Source organism: Pezoporus flaviventris, unplaced genomic scaffold, assembly GCF_033815535.1.
Source record: "Pezoporus flaviventris isolate CSIRO_AGI_PZ_B2104156 unplaced genomic scaffold, CSIRO_AGI_Pfla_v1 ptg000002l, whole genome shotgun sequence".
Classification (NCBI taxonomy): Eukaryota; Metazoa; Chordata; class Aves; order Psittaciformes; family Psittacidae; genus Pezoporus; species Pezoporus flaviventris.
Genome location: NW_026892550.1, coordinates 30,634,708 through 30,654,206, shown reverse-complemented (window position 1 = coordinate 30,654,206; position 19,499 = coordinate 30,634,708). Strand labels below are relative to the sequence as shown.

At 36.5% G+C, this 19,499-nt stretch overlaps 1 protein-coding gene across 5 annotated transcripts; it reads left to right on the top strand.

Annotated features, from left to right (window-relative positions):
• The first annotated feature begins 1,125 nt into the window (after window positions 1-1,125).
• On the top strand, window positions 1,126-19,148 carry LOC133279753 (coagulation factor XI-like). Of its 5 annotated transcripts, XM_061473869.1 has the most exons (15): window positions 1,126-1,260; window positions 1,826-1,884; window positions 4,641-4,803; window positions 5,479-5,585; window positions 7,180-7,339; window positions 7,900-8,009; window positions 11,338-11,497; window positions 12,272-12,381; window positions 12,470-12,629; window positions 12,767-12,882; window positions 13,269-13,443; window positions 15,362-15,537; window positions 15,850-15,945; window positions 17,288-17,427; window positions 18,808-19,148. In XM_061473869.1, the coding sequence occupies exons 1-15, from the start codon at window positions 1,253-1,255 to the stop codon at window positions 18,961-18,963; spliced, it is 1,896 nt and encodes a 631-aa protein (XP_061329853.1). In that variant the 5' UTR covers window positions 1,126-1,252; the 3' UTR covers window positions 18,964-19,148. The 5 variants fall into 5 exon arrangements, 3 of the variants coding, with proteins under 3 accessions (XP_061329853.1, XP_061329863.1, XP_061329878.1); XM_061473879.1 differs by lacking the exon at window positions 15,850-15,945; XR_009746974.1 differs by lacking the exons at window positions 15,362-15,537; window positions 18,808-19,148 and having other exon boundaries at window positions 17,288-17,413.
• Window positions 19,149-19,499: the final 351 nt, after the last annotated feature.

Genomic DNA, 19,499 nt, shown 5'->3' with positions numbered 1-19,499 from the left:
AATCAAATAATAGTGCAGGTTGAGAAGCACAAACATAAAAGTTCAGCTTGTTTTATCTATAAATATACATGGTAGGTTTTGTGATTACTTTCACGATTATGAAAATTCTGTAATTTGAAGTAAAAGTGATAATTTTTACAGAGCTCTAAAAGATTATCATCTTTTTACAGATGAGAAAAGAGACACTAAGTGACATACCTGTGGTTGCTCAGAAAGACTTCAGTCATGTTGACTGGAACTCTCTCCCAGAGCTGTGCTCCCATGATACACACCTCACGGCTGATGGAAAAGCTCCTCTTCAGAGCTGAATGTGAGAGCTCTACAGGCATCTTAGTCTCAAAATATTTCATGTTACAGGAATAAACTATTAATGTGTTTTGCCATAAAACCTTCTAGCACTCTCCGTTGTCGCTGTAACCCATTAGAACAGAAGACAGCACATAGAAATGAAAGCTGCTGTGCTGAAAATATTTGAGTCCTCTCCTACAAGCATGTCTGGACAAAGCAAATTGATACACAGGGGAGAGTATGAAGACTTTCTTTGAGACTGTTCTTCCTCTGTAAGGAGGAGCTGAAGACCTTGCTGGCTCACAAGTCATGGACTTCCAGCAGACTCAAGATACTCTTACAAGCGTAGAAAGGACCACAGTAAAACTACTTGGAAGATGTAGATGGGATAATTTCTGCAGAGTATTGAAAAGGAGGAATAAGAACTTGAGAAAGAAAAGACAGCACAAAATACATAATTGAAGAATATAGCTTTTTGACAAGAGAATGTATCTAGAAAATGGTGTTATAGTAAGAAAACATAGGTGATGATTCTGTCCTTCGTTACAGAAGTTTCTTAATGGTGTCACCTGCTTGGGTCTGAGTCTTACAGATTTCATGCAGATTTCCCCCTGCCCCAACTCAGGATTTACTCTTGAGATCTCCTTCCCTGTTTATGTAGGTTCTTGCAGTAGTAGTAGATACTCTGGCTGTTCTGATCCAGGGATTTGCCTTTTATTTTCAAATGTCATCAAGAGGCAGATCTTCAGCTGGTGTGAAACCTGGACATTGATTTCAGTGCAGTCTAGATGATGTATGCTTTGAAAATGGCCCGAGGTCAGTAACAATATTGACAGAAAGAGTACCCATTCAAAGTAAATATTAAAGATAAGTTAGCACTGCAGGCATAGTAATATTTAACATAAACTGTTGACTTTTTTTTTTTGAAAAGCATAAGCTTTATCCATTCATCCAGACCTGCTGTATGTTCAGGTATGTAATCATTTTTGCAACTTCGCAAGTGATATTCAGTGAAAGGTTTTCATAGCCAGAAGACAGTGTACATTGATTGGTTTATGGATTGTGTTGTGTGGTTAATTTATTTGATTCTTTGGTAGCTTAATTGCAACATATGGAGAAAAGAAAACGTTTAAAATTCATATAACATATACCAGAAGCAGTGAATGCAAGTTATTTGTTTGCTATATTGATAATAGTACCCACGTAACTAACAGGACAGAGTCAGGATTAATAATGGCATTTTGTTGGAATATTGTTCCCAGTCTAAGCAAGAATAAATATTTGCTGTAAACAAAGCAGAAGTTCTCTGAGTGCCTATAAGCTTTGCTTGAAACCATAGTAAAAAAAAGCTTTTGTTGTTCTTATAAATTACTTTATATACCCCTCGACTGCATATCACAGCTGTACTTTGTAATTCTCAATGTCATTTTGAATTAATGGCATTAAGTACAACTGTAAATCAGTATGTGGTACTTTATAAAAATAATTATACACTCTTTATTAAACATATCCTAAAGAATGATTTTGTCTTTTTTAGGATGATTGGGATTTATCAGACTTTTTATTTCATTTTCTTATTTGCTTCCGTTTACAGTGGTAAGTGAATATATAATTCTTAAGATAGGCACACAGAGTAATGCAACTCTTCTAGAGGGGTAGATGATGAGTAACTACAGTATGGTCGTCCAAGAACAGTCTTGATTCTGCTGGGTTGTGCTCAGTCAAGTTTGGGTAACTCACATAACCCTGTTGCTTTAATGGAATGTTGTAACAGGGCTTTACTGACATTGCCCTGTCACCCCCCCATGCTGTCACCTCACCTAGACTGCATGGGGCCATGCTATAGGCAATTTTCATTGTCAGACTGAGACTGCATCCAGCTCATAGCTGTGAAATTGGTGTGATGTTCAGTGTCCTGCAGCCAACAGCAAGATTAGCAGCTTTAGCAGCAGCATAGGAAGGGAGCCCTTTGTGGTAGATGGGTGTGCAGAAGGCGGGGTGGTGTCCCATAATTCTTGGCTGACTTTGCACTAACCTGGTTCTCCCAAGCACACATTACAGCTCTCTGAATTTTTGCAGTAATGTGTGTTGGCTGTCGCAGGCTGTTGTGGCAGTGCTGGGGTAAACTGGCTGCCTCTTCCTGTCTGCAGAGGAGCATTAGCTCCTTCCTCAGAGGCTGCCCTTGGGGGTAGGAGGCAGGAGTGATGCACTCAGCCCAGCTGCCTCCCTGGGGGACAGCAGCCAACAGAGCTTCAGAGCCAGCAGCTCTTTTTATATTTTTCAAGCAAGCAAACCCCACCACCCTTGAGTCTTATTCACACATCCTATTTGTGTGAAATTAAGGATATAAGAAGTATCTAACAAACACCTATGTGCCATCGTGCTTGAAAGACTATTGCAGCACATGTGAATAACTCCCGAACCAGTTGTTTTATTGTAAATGTTGGGGACTTTTTTAATTCTCTTGGTACACTGGAATATCAGTGATTGTGTTTGTTTTTCAATGTCAGTCTGGGTTAATGATTTACTTAGTTCAGTTAGCAAAAAATCAGACTACAAAATTGCCTTGCATTTCCCTGAAGTTCCATGTGCTGAGCTGATAAATTCAACTCAGGCCTAGCACAAGTTTGTATTCAGTAATGTATTAACTGCTTTCTTGGAGGACAATTTGTTAACAGCTTTGTAGCAAAATCTGTTTGACAAATGTAGTATTATTTAAGGAAATGTTTTACATGGTTTAAAATCTCAGCAAAACTAAAATCTTGGAACATTTCTCAGGCCTAGGAAACATATTTTTATGAAATTACAGTTTTCAGAGCTTACCGTTTTCCATAGTTTTACAGTGTAAATAAATATTTTTGGTGTTAATTTGTACTAGGAGAAGGTAAATAAGATACAAAATGTCTGATAAAGCAAATAATTTCAATATTATTTTCTTTTGACTTTAAAATTCACTTAGAGTTTTCTAACAGGAAACGCTTTTCTGTTAATGACAAAGTTGAGTGAAGAAACTCTAGTGAGACCAATAAATGCAGATTTTTAGAGAAAGATCCTCAAAGTGTAGAAACCAGAAAATTTGGATGCAAATTTTGTTTTAACAAGAAATCTTTATATATATTAGTGTATCTTCCACATATGCCTAATAATTCCTTTTTTTTTAGGTAAATTATATATTTTACCCATGTACAGGAAACATAGAATTACCTAAATATAGTTTATAATCACATTAATAAATAAAATTGACTTGTAATATTTTAAAACTGTAAAATCCAATACAATAGTTCCATTTGTTTTCATTTCAAACAGCCTTTGATAAAGTAGAATCACTTTGTAGTAACACATTAAGCAGCTAAATACAATGCTTTCAGTTGGGTGTCCTCCTGTTCTGTAAAAATACAGGATTTTCTCTTTATCTTTTAGCTAAGGAAAAGCACTTTTGTAAATAAAGGAATAAAAATTGACATATTTGCCAATTTCCTACCCCTTTGGAGGGCAAAATAAAAGAAGAGAGTGGGCTCCTATGAAAACCAGCCCTCCTGTGTGTTTTAATATGGAGATCTTGCAAATACCTTCAGTTTGAAAGATGGGAACAGGCTGCTGTTTTGGTATCTTCAGTGTATGGCTCTGCAGCAAGAGTGGATTTCATTATAGAGTTTAATAAGAGCTTGATGATGAATTCCTGTAGATGCAAGGTACTACTTGGGCTCATTTTTATTCTGGACAGTTACTGAGACACCACTCCTGTAACAGCATTTTCTTTATTGTGAAAAAAGTCAGAGTGGTTTCAGAGTGGGTGTGAGGGAGCTGAAGGTATACAGATGCTGGGAGCCACTGAAGCTGTGCACAGTGGCACTGCCTGGGACTCTGGTTTCAGACCATCCCTAAACAAAATAGGACATGCAACCTGCTGATTCTTTTTGGTCTCTGTGCTTCCTTCTCCTGGTATTCCTTTTAATGGTGCTCTGTATTGGTTTCTCTCAGGAGATGCTTCTGCTCCTCCTGAGATCTTCCATGAGAAGGTCCCTTCCTCTCTGCCATGCAGATCTGCCTTGTGGCACATTCTGCTGCTCTGACTTCTGCTTTGGCTCAAGCTGCCTAGCTCCAGCACTGAATACAAGGCAGGGAACAGAAGGGAGACACCTCAGAGAGTTTTATTTCCTCAGGAGTATAGGCAGAGGGAGTAAGATAAAGATAAGACTCAGAGGAACTGTGCTACTCAGCCTCCTCACCCTCTTCTGCGAGAGTGTCTTAAAATCAATTTCAACAATAAAAAGAGTCAGTGGCTTCTCCCTCTGCTGGTGAATTGTGTCTCTAATCTCTAATAATGTACACATTTTCTTATTCTGTATCAGAATGTGTGACTCAGATCTATGAAGATACATACTTCCAAGGAGAAGACCTCACTACAGTTTTTACACCAAGTGCCAATTACTGCCAAGTAGTGTGTACTTTCCATCCTACCTGTCTGCTCTTCACCTATTTACCAGCGACATGGACTAAAGATCCTGAAAAAAGGTAGAATGTTCATATACACATGGCTTCTGCTGGTCTCCAAGTTTAGGAACTTGGTAATGTTTTGACAGAACACAGGCACACAGGGAAAGTTAAAGGGTTGCCATGGAAAGCAATGTCATGTGTCTTTAATTAAAACTGGTGATCTAAAAGAGTATTTGCTTAAATTCAAAAGATAAATTGTGGTAATGCCCAACCTTTCACGCTCGCATACCAACCCTTTCAAGGAAACAGAACTGACCGTGCACTTCCTCCTCTGTGCCATGTGTTTATTGTTGGGGAGCAATGTGAGCAATTTCATATCTCCAGTGATCCTTGCTCCTGTATCCCACTTTCTCTCTCTAGCATTTTTTTCTAATAATTAAGAACCTCAGTAGCCTGAAAGGATGAGGTTCTCCTCCCTCTCTATGCCTACTGTATTTCTGTCCTCCAAAACCTGGGAGCTGCTTCTTGCTTTAATGACGCCTCTTGGAGCTCTCACATACACTGAGTAAACTCACCTATTAGCAGTGGCAACAAAGCAGATGCAGCTCTACACTATCTTTCTCCAAACTGTACTTTAGACGTCTAATCTTTAATGTTGAGGTATATTGGGCAGTCTGCATTTCATCTGAGTATCAATTATGAAAGTCTGTGCTCTACTGCAAAAGCTATGAATTCCTGCATTTTAAAACACAGGTTTTCCTGCTACTTAAAAGACAGTGAAACAGAAATGCTGCCAAAAGTGGATATGGAAGGAGCTATCTCTGGACATTCCTTAAAACAGTGTGATGTCCAAATTAGTGGTAAGATATGGTTATTCGCATTTATGCATTTTATGCTTTCTATCATGTAGCAGATGTTAGAAAATTAATGTTTTGGAAACAGGAATACAATCAGGGAAGCAGCCAAGCAGTATTATGTATGTTCTTTGCTAGATCTCTTTCAAACACAACTTACAAAATCTTCTACTGGTTTCACCCTTCAGCCCCAGTTATCCACCACCAAGGCTCCCCAGAAAAGGTAACAGGGAAATTATGCTCCTGGGGTCACTGCTTCATTTGCTAGGGGCAGATATGAGCATGTGCTTTACCTAGCAGCTTCAGTTCTAAAGATTAATTTACCACTACAATTTAACTCCAACAAGGTGCTCATGGTGTCCTGCTTTGCAGCTTTGTAGAGCAGATGTCCAGGAAAGCAGAATTGCACAGTCACAAAGTGATCTTGCTACCTTCATGATTCTGTGTAATAATTTACTAACAGCTCAATCTTTCAGTGTATGTGTGCTATGCACAGTCTTAGTGTCAGCATGCCGTACCTGCAAGTTACCAGCAAGCACATATAAAGCTATTAAATGCCTTGTTTTAAATATATTTTAAACTTCTACCATCATAATGATGTCATTAAGAGAAGATCAGCTTTAAGCATAGCACGCACTGCAGAAAACCAGAATAAGAATGCATTTATTCAGTTCCTGACTTTGATGCCAAATAGTGTCTTATGGGCGTCAAGGTAATTCTTCAGTTTTATCAGTATAACACCTCAATGTGCCAGGACTAAATGGGTCTTTCTTACTTTATGCAAGTTCTCTATTGCAGCTATTGACAAATCACTTGTGCTTGCTTCTTTTGGCCACTTGCCTTCCGGAGCAGTCAGGACTTTTAAAAGCCTTTTCCTGCCAACATCCTGTCACATTCATATTTGACAGTAGCTTTGGCTCAGCAAAATAGATTTCAATGGGATGTTTTTTTGTTATGCTATATAGACTAATTGATATCACTGGAGTTACTCTAGAATCAGATTAATGTCGCTAAAAGGGAAATCTACCCATATATGTTTAAAAATGCCTCCAGTGTTCAGCTAATTTGTGCTCTGTGAGTAGACCCACTTGACCATGAGGCAACACATGCTTCCTACATGGGGAGCTATTTCAAACCCCCCAGACCCAATTCTCCCTCTGTGGAGTGTAAATTACATCTTCTGACTCAAATAGGACATGTCTATCATTTATGATAGCAGAATTCACCTTTAAAATGCTCTATGAGTTAGGAAATGAGGAAGTATGTTTTGGAATCAATCCCGAGTTCTTGCTTCTGCTTAATGTCATCTTGGTCTCAGCCATAGCTGTCAGAGCTCATCTTTCATGTAGGCAGAGGAGCTGTCAAAGTTGTCTGTTGTTTTTTTCCTCTGACATGCAGTACCATACTGTACCTACACTTCTGATTTTGTTACTTGAAGTATATGTGAAATATGATGTAACTGAAGTGAGCATGGGAGGTGGAATCTGGATTGTGAGAGCTATGTCATACGAACTTCTATCTTTTGGGCAGCTTGGGATTCAAGGTGGGGAGGAGAACAGAAGCATGTTTTCAGAACTTCGTCTCTCTTTCTTTTCCACAGCTTGCAGTCCAGATGTCCACATAGGACTGGATATGGAAGGGCAAATTCATGATGTTACTATGACTGACAGCTATCAACAGTGTCAAAAAAGATGTACCAATGACAATCGTTGTCATTTTTTTACATATGCCTCAGAAACATTTCATGATGCAAGCTTTCGGTAAACACAAATTTGATCCCTTTCCTTCAACAGTGCTGTGCTTTGGTAGTGTAGATTTCAGAGCAGCCTAAGGTGTGAGAATTTATTCAAGAAAATTATTTTTCCTGACTTGTCATCCTTGCAATGTTTTTTCAAACTTACAGATAGGAAAATGTCTGAAGTAAATGAGACAAGAGAAAGGCAAACTTTATCATCATAGCACTGAATAAAATCAAAATCTTTTGGAGATAGTTACATGCAAATTATATTGCTAGGTATGCAACTCTGTTGGTCTGTTAAAACTTGCTCTGTTTATTGCTCTGAAAAGAGAATCATCAGAGCAACTAGAGACATTCTTTCATTTTTATCAGACCTATTTTTGAGCTGTTTATCTGAACAATTTTAAAAATTAAGCATTGTTCAGTTAGTTCTGTTCCTCTTTTGAAGTTTGTTGTGGAGAATAGAGATTGCTCTGGCCTATGTCCAGAACATGCACCATGGAATTATGGGGCCAGGAGGATGGTGTAGAGCAAGGAAGATGGCCTGCTGTCTTACCACTTTCTTTATTCTTTGTCACTCAGTAAAAAATGCTTCTTGAAACATACCAGTGTAGGAACTCCAACCAGCATAAAGGTGCTTGATGAGGTTGTGTCTGGATTCTCTTTAAAACCATGCCAGCTTTCTGAAATAGGTAACTATTTAAAATCTCTGATTCAGTTTAGTTTTAAGGGTTGTGGATGACAAGGTGCAGTCTCTCTCTGACATTTGTCCTTTGTATAAATGCTTCATTATGTAAAATCATCCTAATATAAACTTATACTTGCAAATACAGTTAATACTCTCAGGCACAAAGGAGGCTCAGATCTTTTTTATTTTCCCATTTTATCATTTGTCTTACAAAACAGCTGTCTGCTTTAAAGATCTAAAGAATTCTTTCATAAGATTAACTTGATGAAATTGCATGTTATCTTTGTAACATGGATACAAAACTGAAAGATGAAATCCCATCAAAGTCAAAGATCAGAAGACTATAAGCTTTCTAAATTCTGTTTGCATATCTTGTATGCAATTTGAAATTATTAATGAGGACCTGCAGCTTTCTAATACAACTGGCCAATACAGAGGGATGTATCTGTGTTTTGCGGATGATTTGTAATGAAAGCAGTGTTTGTGCTTGTTCCCGCAATCATCACTCAGGCAAAACTCTCAAGTGTAAGATCAAACAGTGTGTATTATACCTTCTTATTCACTATTTAAACACCTTTAAAAAAAGAAAATCTACCTCCACCTTGCCTTGCTGTGTGGTATTTTCCCTTCTTAATGATGATGATGTTCTGCTAGATATAGCCTTATTTTAGCTCACAGATAATCTATATCTTCCATATAAATCACATTTTGTAGACAGTCTGCATCTTTCTTTTTGTATATCAATACATTTCCTTCAGATTCTGTTAGTCATACTGCAGGAATAATCCTTGGAAGCTATCAAAAAAGTAGTTTTGTTCAGATCTTAACAATGAAGACACTTCATTTTTCTTTAAATGTGAAAAATGATGAAAGAAAGAAAAAGGTTTGTAAGGAGAAGAAAACAAATTTACTTTTCCCTCACTATATATATGAGAGAGCATGGAGGGAAGATCGTTTTTTTTTCTAAACTCTTGATTTAAGATATACTAGAATGACATGTATTTGTGGTCAAAAGAAAAATCACAGGGGGGTACCGCTCAATGGCTTTGAGAGGAATCAGAGAACTGTCGCATATGCGCAAACAATATGATTTTAAGTTAAAAAAAGAAATTGAAAGCCATTTGAGACTTTACCAAAGATGTTTATGATTTATGACAATGATGATAAGGCAGTAATGATTCATCACAAATTAAATTAGGGTTTTGAAAGCATGTGGAGGTCAGTGTTGTTCCTACCCATCTTTCTGGTCATTTATCCTAATCCAAGGCAGATCAGCTATACTTATCCAGACAGAGATTTGTCAAAGGCAGTCATTAAATCTCAATGCTGCCTTCTGTCTTGTTGTGTTGCAGATATCTGAAATGGGTTTATTTAAATATTTCTTCTAGATTTTTTTCTGACTCTATTTAGCTAACTAGTCCTTTGCTGTGTATGTTCTAGTGTCCGCATTTCAAAACAAGACATTTCTCCTTTCAAAGCTTATGGAATCACAGCAGTCCTCTGTAAACACCAAAAGTTAAATTGTACCAAAAAAATTAGAGGTTGCTTCAGTCAGATTCTAAGGCCAGTGAAATCATCAATATGGGATTTTTGTTTCCTGTTTTGCCATGCCCTCTTTCCTGTGCTCAGTAACGCTAGTGTTGTTGACCATCTAACTGTAGTTTGTTTTCATGAAGAAGAGGGCAAAGTTAAGAAAAGGTAGTTCTTAGCCTTTCTCATGCCATTTGCCATTAGCTTTCATTCTCTGCTGAGCAGAACCTGTGCTCCTTTCTTAGTGCTAACTGAATGGCATTCTATGTTTCGTTTGCTCCCTCCTATCTGGCCTTTCATTTTGTGCCTTCCCCTTTCTGATTTTGTCCTTAAACACGCATGCTATTGCGCGTCTGTAGCAATCTGTTCTTTCAAAGTACCTTCCTTGAGGTCACTGAATATTGAACAAGCAATCACTGAACATGACCACTGAGATCATGGGTTAACTTCCCTGAACGTCTGGATCCATATTTATGCTTTAAATATAATTTCCTTTAGAAAATATCGATTCTCCTGATTTTGATTTCCCCTTAACATGGCATCTTACCTACTAATTCTCAGAATTCATTGACCCTTATTTTCTAGTGCCCTGTTGTTGTTTTTTTCCTGTTTTTATTGTGTAATTACTGTCCAGTGTTGTTGTCCTTCCATACTTATGTTTTTTGAAAACCTCACCAAATTAACAGGAGCCACATTAAGCTCTACCTTCCTTTTTACTCTTTTTCCCTTTTTTGTTGTAAGACATTCCCAGTATATGGGAAGTGTTGTCTTGTCCACTGTACTTTCTCAATGGCTGAAGTTTTCTGCTGCCACGGTCTTGTGTTTGGATAATTAAATTGTTTTTACTGTCCTGACAACTTGATAGTTTCAAGAAACGTGTTGGTACTTCCTTTCTTATCCTCTTTTCTTTGTTCCACTGGGATTTTAGCTAAGACTTCAAGTGTGTCATTGGAGGAGGCAACTCGTTTTTCTCTTTCTAAACATGCTAGCATTTCCTGTAGCTGCTATATAGTCTGGTTTTGCGAATTACCCAGCCAAGCCTTTGCTTTGTTATTTTGGTAATATCAGAGGGTAGACTACATTACTCCTGCTCATTCCGCCTACTTTTCAAATAACATTAAATAAAGTGTTAAAATGGTAATCCCATTATTTTTCTTCTAATGTTCTCCTGATCCTTTTAGATATACCCATTACCTTAATTATTTTAGACTTTGCGGAGATTAAAATGATTTATGCCTAACTCTGAATTTATACACTGATTTCCACTTCTCCTAACTGAAAGTATTCCCTAGTAGATTAACAAATCTGTATTCTGGCTAAAAAAAGGGTAGATTTAGGTTAGTTTTAAGGAAGAAATTCCTCACTATGAGGGTGGTGAGCCACTGGCACAGGTTGCCCATAGAAGCTGTGGCTGCCCCATCCCTGGCAGTGTTCAAGGGCAGGTTGGACGGGGCTTTGAGCAACCTGGTCTAGAGAAAGGTGTTCCTGCCCAGGGCAGGGGGGTTGGAACTAGAAGATCTTTAGCGTCCCTTCCAACCTAACTCATTCTGTGACTCTGTGATTTCTCCTCTTCTCTATATGAATCTTATCCCTACTCAGCAGTCCTTTCCACGAGTTTACACACTCAAAAATGTTCTTGAGAAATAGTTTTTGGTTAAAATGTGGTGTTATTTTTCTAGCTTATCAGTCACAAAGGAAGGAAAATGTGACTAAGGATAGAAATTAATAATTTCTAAACCTTAATCTTCTGATGACATAATGAAATGTTTGGAATTTTCATATTTTGTTCTCCTTTTATACAGATTGTCAAATGGACATTTTTGAAGATCTAGAATTTTCAGGAATGAATATTACAAGTTTTTTCACTCCGGATATCTCTGTCTGCCAAACTATTTGTACATATTTTCCAAAGTGCTTATTCTTCACATTCTTTACCAGGGAATGGAAAATAAAGTCACAAAGGTGAGTATGCTATCTAACTTAAAAATTCCAAATAGGCTTTAAAAAAAAACAAACATCCACAGAGTCTTTTATTTTTTTACCACTATTTTCTTTATACCTATGGAATTTTTTGTTGAAAGGTTATTTTCAGTAAAGCACAGTTTTTTAGGTTTTGGATTTATAAGTTTATAATTTTCTGTGGGCATTTCATCTGTTCTCCAATGTGATCAGGGATCAGCTGCACATCTGGTGCTAATCTGAAAAGAGTTATACGCATCAAAGAAACAGTGAACCTCCAGATTGCTTTAATGACTTAAAGCTGAATTTTATAAGTTATCAGAAAAGTCATCTGGTTTTCCAGCAGTATTATTTACCGGAAAAGATTTTTGATAAACTTAACAGGTTTAATAAAATTGCTATTGAGCTTTCTTCTTGCATACTTAGTAGTGAGGATAGGTAAAGGTCTACATTCCACACAAAACCGAAGTATAAAATTTCAAAGGAGTTTCAGGGAGAAGCAAAAGTGTGATGGCATGTATCATCTAAAATCACCACTTCTGTACTACAACCTTTAATAGTACAGTCATCTGCCATTTCACAAAACTGCAAAAGCCCCCTCAATTTAGTGTAAACTAGTGAACTTAATGAATGCCTTTTCATATGAAATACTTTAACATATAGAGACTTGGGAGAAAAAAACACGTTAAAGAAAGAATGTTTCCTTCCCAGTACTTAAACAATGAATTTTAGAATGTGAGGACAGATTTAGTTATTATAAAAACAATTTCATTTTAGGAATCTTTGCCTTCTGAAGACATCAACAAGTGGGATACCAGAGGCGCTTATTTCACGAGAGAATGCTATATCAGGCTTTGGTCTTCTAAACTGCAGAAGATCATTTCCTGGTAAACAATAAACTACAATAAAAATACTAATTTTGAATTAATCAAATTTAGAGATTTTCTGATGCTTAGAATGCTCTCATTCTTACAGCCTGCAATTCTCGCACTTACATGCATATGAATTTTCTGGGAGATGAACTCAATGTCACTTACACTAAAGGACATAGAGCCTGTCAGCAGGCTTGCACAGATGTGATCCGCTGCCAGTTTTTTACCTACTATCCCCTCCAAGATTCATGCAATGAGGAAAGGTGAGATATATTTTTTAAAATGTCCAAAGATTGCCGAACTAATCATCGCACAGACTTGCAATGTGCAATGGGGACGTGTGTGTTCTGCATGAAAAGAAAAAAAGTACAAATTTTTTTTTGCATGAATTCATTGGCAGAAAGTGTGAGTGTCACCTAAAAATGTCCTTGAACGGATCTCCAGTGGAAATAGTACATGGGCCAGGAAGGATCTCTGGGTATTCACTAAGGTTATGTAAAAAAAAGGCCGGTACTGGTAAGTAAAATTTCTTTCATGTAAAAGAGACAGTGCTTAACTGATGTCAGTACAGGAGGCCAAAACCTCTTTTTTTGTTTGGTTGGTTTTTGTTGTTCTTTTTTAAGTGAATTGGTTGCAGTGTCCCAGTGGGGTGCCTTGTAAAGTTATAGAGTACTCTGAAAATGTGACATTGGCCAGGTCTGCACATTGTAAACGCTAACAGTAACACTTTGAACTTGGTTTCAATAGACTTTATGATCATAAATATCATAAAGATTTTAAACTACATCAGATATCACTTTCTTTGCAAATGATTGGTCCTTCTTCAGGGATCAGCAGTAGTCTTCATTTTTTATTTAATCTTTAATTTTATCTTTAAGAAAATTTTTAAATTATTTCTCTAGTGTGTATGCAGCATTCTGCAAGAACTATTAGGATTGTTGGAGGAACAGACTCTGCTCCTGGTGAATGGCCATGGCAAGTCAGCTTGCATGTGAAGTTGTCTTGTCAGAGACACCTCTGCGGGGGCTCTATCATCAGCAGACAGTGGATTCTTACAGCTGCTCACTGCGTCATGAGGTGAGGCCTAAGTGTAAATGTACAAATAAACCCCCAAATGTCATCCAGCGTGAGATCAGTTGAGATCTACCTTTCAGAAAGATAAAAATGAGGGCTAGAATAAAATAAACTGTTTTAATGTAACCATAAGGTGAACTTCTAAGGTAAAATATTCATATTCTTAATGTAACTGAACTCCATACTTTCTTCCTTTGTAACATAGTACTGTGTTTCTGATGCTAAATTATTTTAATGAATATAGATGAAATTCTAAAGAAGATATCAGAAACCTACGGAAACTTAGACATTCTCATGTAATAGAAGCTTCTTACTGTAATACTGCATCATTTATCAAGGAAAATCTGTTGTTAGGTTATCCCATGTCATAAACTTCAAATTACTTATCTCAGAGGTTTCTCCATGGCACTTGAGAAATGGTACTAATCTGATAGCTTCAGCAGTAGGGTGCAAGTTAACTGATTTGATCAGAACACAAATCTCCATGGGGGTCTCCATTTTGGTACCTGAGCTAACTATCTCTGCATTACATGAAATATCCAGATTCCAATTGTTCTGGATTTCCTTTAACTTTTTTTTGGTTGGTTGGTTTATTGGTTGGTTGTTTTTTTTTTTTCCTAAAATCTATCAATCAGTCAGTTAATAACCTATTTTTAATGCAGATTTTCACATTGATGAGTATAGTCTGTATTTTTAATTGAATTAACATCAAATTTGGGTCATGAAAGTACTTGTGAAGATATGATTTGTCATGTAGATGATTAACTTCCTTTGTTAGATTGTCATCATCTGTAAACTAGGTTATCCTGTCATTTACAGAATAAAAGGTGTAAGGCTATAATGCAGTCTGATAGGGAGAGAAGGGGTAGGTAACAGATAAAATGCTTCAAAGAGGATGTTGACCCAGCAATCTGGTCAAAAATCAGGTGCTTTTACTCATACAGTGTAGTATGATGTTACCCACTATTGTTTTCTCATGGAATAGTATTGCCAGTATTTCGCCTCCAGTGGCAAACTTTGTGAGTTTCTGAAAAACCCCATATAAAAAATATTCTCTACCTGCTATCCAGTGTAGAAGTTACCAGTATTATAAAAGGCAAAGATAGAAGACATATTTGCAAAAGAAAACATAAAAAATAGACTTTGTTAATTGGAAAGTATCAAACCTAACTGATATTTATAAATTTGTATATAAAATCTTCAAAAATTTTTGGAAGTTTATTTAAAATAAGTTTTGCATCCTCTTTATTGCATATACAAAAAAATTCTAGGTGGCCTTAATGGTAGAATATCACAGTGAAATAGCTCTTAAACTTACTCAAAGTAAAGTCAAAACCATAAAGATTACCTGGAACTTGTCATATAGGTCTATGATGTTTTACTTTACATTTACTTGGCTAGAGTTATTTTCCTAACAAATAACTGTCAGGATAGACTCTACTCGAATTTCTATTCCCAACTCCGTTTTCATTACTAAAAAAGCTATTGTGTTGGAATGAATGGGAAGAATCTCCTGTATCACTTCAGGGTTTGCATTATGCCCTTGAAAATAGTACATATATCTATGTGTGTGTGTATATATACATATGTATATTTATGAGAGGAGAAAAAGGGAAAATAAAAAAAGGCAGAAGGGGAAGGAGGATGAAGAAAGATCAGGACAATGAGAGTCTGAACATAAAGAAGAAAGCTGATGTGGGAATGAAAATATGAATAGCGAGAGGAACAGAAAGAAGTGGAGGGGATGGACCAAGCAAACCTTTCTTTTGTTTTGAGAGTATGAAAATAAAAAATTGAAACGATGACTTCAGTGCTGTTCACTGCACACTCAGGAGTAAGGGAAGATATTGGCATCTGCACGCAAACTCTAAATCAGAGCAAGTCTTTTGCCACAGACTGACTGTTTGTCTTTTTCCCTCAGTCTTGAGAATCCCAACATTTGGCGTGTTTATGGTGGTATTTTAAAACAATCAGAAATAAATGCGGATACACCCTTCTTCAAAGTGGAAGAGATTATTGTTCATCCTCAGTATAAATACGCACAGACTGGATATGACATTGCTTTAATGAAACTTGATAAGCCTATGAATTTTACTGGTATGTAGTGTATTTCAGAGGAATTCTGAAAATGTGCAGGATCACACAGGGCTGGCATTGGTGTGGATGCACATGATACCTGGGCTGGCTTCCATTAATGTGCAGTTACTGGGGTTTGAGGAGAATCTCATTCTTTTGGCTTTGAAAAGAAAACGGGTGGCTTTTATTTATATTTATTTCCTAGAATGATATGTAGTGCAAAGAGCAAAGCATAATATGGAGCCTATCTTCAGGGATTGTGTAGGTTGCCCACAAAACCTTAATGTTGCAGTTGCCTTTGCTGGTCAAACTAATATTTCTATTGTGTTTTAGATCTTCAACTGCCTATTTGCCTGCCATCAAAAGAAGACACTAATGTACTTTATACTGACTGTTGGGTAATTGGATGGGGTTACAGAAAAGAAAAAGGTACAGATAAATATTTAAACACTGAGTTCTTTTACTTGCAAAATTCACACTTTTTTTTTTTTTAAAAAAAAAAAAGAAGGAAACCTGCATTCTTTTTTTAAAGAAAATGCCACATGTTCTTGACTAGAATTATTGCTATCTGGCTAACACTGTAATATAATAAATTAGAATCTACTTATATTAAGACATCACAAAACATACATGAAAGAAGTATGAAGTTCTCATTAAATACCTCCGTGTTCTGACACAGAAATTGAATCTTATAAATTGATACAATAATTTGGAATGTGTAAGAATGCAACCTTAAGTATATCCTGTACAAACCTCAAATACTTTTTCTTAGATTCTATCTTGATCTACTGGCAAAGCCCAGAATATATCTGGAATGCACACTCCTTTTCAAGCTGCCAGCTGAAAAAAGCCAACAGTCTTATCATTGTACTGTGAGGTTTTGAATCATAGTTTGCGTATAACCCATGCTTTTCTTTTAAGCTGATTGTATTCATATGACTTTAGAAATTGCAGATTGAAGTATGTTGCTTTTATGATTCTGAAGATTGATTATTAACAATGCCAATAACTTTTTTGGTAGTACATGGGATTTCAACTCCTCTGATTTTACATGGAAGTAGGCCAAACAGCTGTTAATTATCAAAGTATGCTTTTGCATATATTTATTTATATTTTTATGCTTGTACTATTAATGTGTATGTGTGTATATATATATATATATATATATATACACACCTATTTAAACAGTGTTCTTTCCTTTATACACCTTCCTATCTGAAGGTTAGAGGCCAATATGAAATCAAACAAATTTAGGTAGATATCATATAGGTTGATTTTTTCTGTTAATTTCTAAGAATAGGATGCTCTCAAATACTGTTATTTACTCTGTCTGCAAATTTCTCCATCCTGTAAACTACTAGAGCATTGAGTGACACTGATTCGGCAAATGGGAGATTCCAAGCCTACTGTGACACATTACTAAGAAATAATTGTTGGTAACAGAAAGCAATACTTTTGATGGCTAGGCTCCAAGGGCCACTGTCCTGAAAGCCATACTCATACAAGGATTCACTGCAAATCACGGAGGAATTTTGAAATTTGCCCAGACATGAGTCATAAAAAGGCATTACAAAATTATTCAAATTACCAGACAACTCACATTGTTTAGTAACACAAGAAAAGGAAAATCATTGTCATGAACATCTAACAACACTCTAAAATCAGGGGCCTCCAACTTTGTAATATCACTGTATGGGGATTTCTAGAGTTTAGTTTGAAATTAATTTTGCTAGAAGTAAATATTTCTCTGTTTATATCTCCTATTCCATAGGTCGTGTACAAGATATTCTTCAGAAGGCTACTGTTCCCCTCATGTCAAAAGAAGAATGCCAGGCAAGGTACCGAAAACACAGAATAGGGGACAAAGTGGTCTGTGCTGGCTATGATGAAGGTGGAAGGGACGCTTGTAAGGTAATGAGGCAGTACATAGTCATATATTCCAACCAGTTATTTAAATATATGACTGAATACTGTGATTATTTTTTAATTGTCATTAGAAAAAATATGGTTATCAATAGAGCTTGTAATTAACTTGTCACTTTTGCATTTCAAAAGCACCGAAAATGTATATGGAAAACATTTCTTATGTGACATTGAAATCATGGTGGATAGATTCTATAGACAGAAAAATCTATGTGTAGATATATCGCATCTATTTAGGGAATAAGCCAGTATTCCTTTGGAGTATCAGAAATCCAAAGAAAGCAAGTATGGTATCTCAAAGCACTTCTCCAATTAAAACAGGTTTTTATTACTTGATATGAAATACAGTACATGAAAGCTTATTTTAAAGCATTCACTGTGTGCAAACCAGAAGGGAGGATGCTAGATATGCTATTAAAATGCACTAAAATGGGGAATGGAACACTAAAGACAACAGACTGGTCTGTTCATTATTAGAGTGCGAAACATCACAGCAGTGTGAGTTTAGTGATCTGAATCCTCTGTTCAGGTGTAAATTTGTGCAATTCCATTGATTCAAATATTCTGAGTTAATTTATGCAAGAAAAGATAATCTGATTAGTAAGATTGAATTCTCTGCTGATACAGTATTTTGACTTTAAGTGTTTGACAGTTAACATTTTTATGTTAAAATGCTACTGTTACTGTAATCAGTATTGGGTAATTAGGAGTCAAAATACTTTGATGTCGGAAGTAATATTTTCTCTAAGCCAGTTAAGCTTTCTTTATTTGATACATTGTACCAGAACATGGAGGTGCTGCTTTAGAAAAATAACACACTTGCTATTGTCTCAACAACTCATAACAGCTATACTGAGCATTATCTTATGTTCAGAAAGATCAGTTAGGAATAGGAAAAAGAAGAGAGAGAAGTGTTTTATCTTTTGAGAGACAGAGTCCCTCAAACAAGATAAGCCACACAGAGAACTACAACCAGGTTGTATACTGAAACCAGGGTTGTAAGAGAAAACATTGGCAAATTTATCATATTTCTCACTTGCACATGTAGTATTCATAGGGTTTTAAATCAGTGTATGTAGATAAATTTAAGCCAACAAATAAAAAAAAATTAAAAGGTAGTTTTGAACCTTTCATGGAAAGTGGAAGTTATTTGCAAGAATTGGGAAGTATTTAGGGGTCAATTTATTAGAAAAACAGAAAAAATGCTTCAGTACTCTTTTAATTAGTCTTTAGCGAAAGTGTTTGAAATCTAGGCAGGTATGATGGTTTTAACACAATGATGCTGATTTTAATTAAGGCTTTCTGTGAGAGAGAAATATTGAGGAGTGCTTTTCCTTGTGTTCTGTGTCTTTTTCTCCTGCGGCACAGGGGGATTCAGGAGGATCGCTGTCGTGCAAGCATGAGGAGGTGTGGTATCTGGTGGGCATCACAAGCTGGGGTGAAGGATGCGCTCGCCGCAGGCAGCCAGGTGTCTACACCAAAGTTGCTGAGTATTCAGACTGGATTTTAGAAAAAACTACATAGCATAGGAGTGACTGACTGGCTCGTAGTGGAAAAATAAGCCTAGGAGCAATGTGATGAAGTGTATTAGCATTTTTTAAATGGTATTTCTTGTTAGCCTGGAATGTAAAAGACTTGACTGAAAAAATAGGAAAGCAGGAATGAATAAACTTTGACATTATTAAATAAAAAGCAGTAATAAAAATAAACCCTGTGGTCACTGATTTGGCAGTGGAAAAAAACCCATATATCTGAACTATAGGTTTCTTCTATCCTTGCTAGCATAAAATAGGACTAGAAGAGGTTGCAGGGCGTGTATAGACCTAGGAGCTGGAAACTGCTTGTGAGGTTTGGACACAGTAATAGAGATTTCTCTCCCTTGGCTGAATTTGGTTGAAATGGGACCATCGGTTACAAAGTTACTAAGGGGCTTGCAGAAAGGAAGATGAGCCCTGAAGAAGACTATAAGTTGCATAAACCTTGTTTCTTTATGGAATTCACCAAAAACGTGTCAGTACTAACCAAGAAAACAAAAGCAGAGGCGTAGGCAAGCTTTTCAG

Bases quoted from the DNA above. Each gene is read 5' to 3' on its own strand.
- LOC133279753 (XM_061473869.1), top strand. The intron at 8,010-11,337 runs GTAACTATTTAA...CCTTTTATACAG, and splicing joins ATGCCAGCTTTCTGAAATAG to ATTGTCAAATGGACATTTTT. The intron at 15,538-15,849 runs GTATGTAGTGTA...ATTGTGTTTTAG, and splicing joins TAAGCCTATGAATTTTACTG to ATCTTCAACTGCCTATTTGC.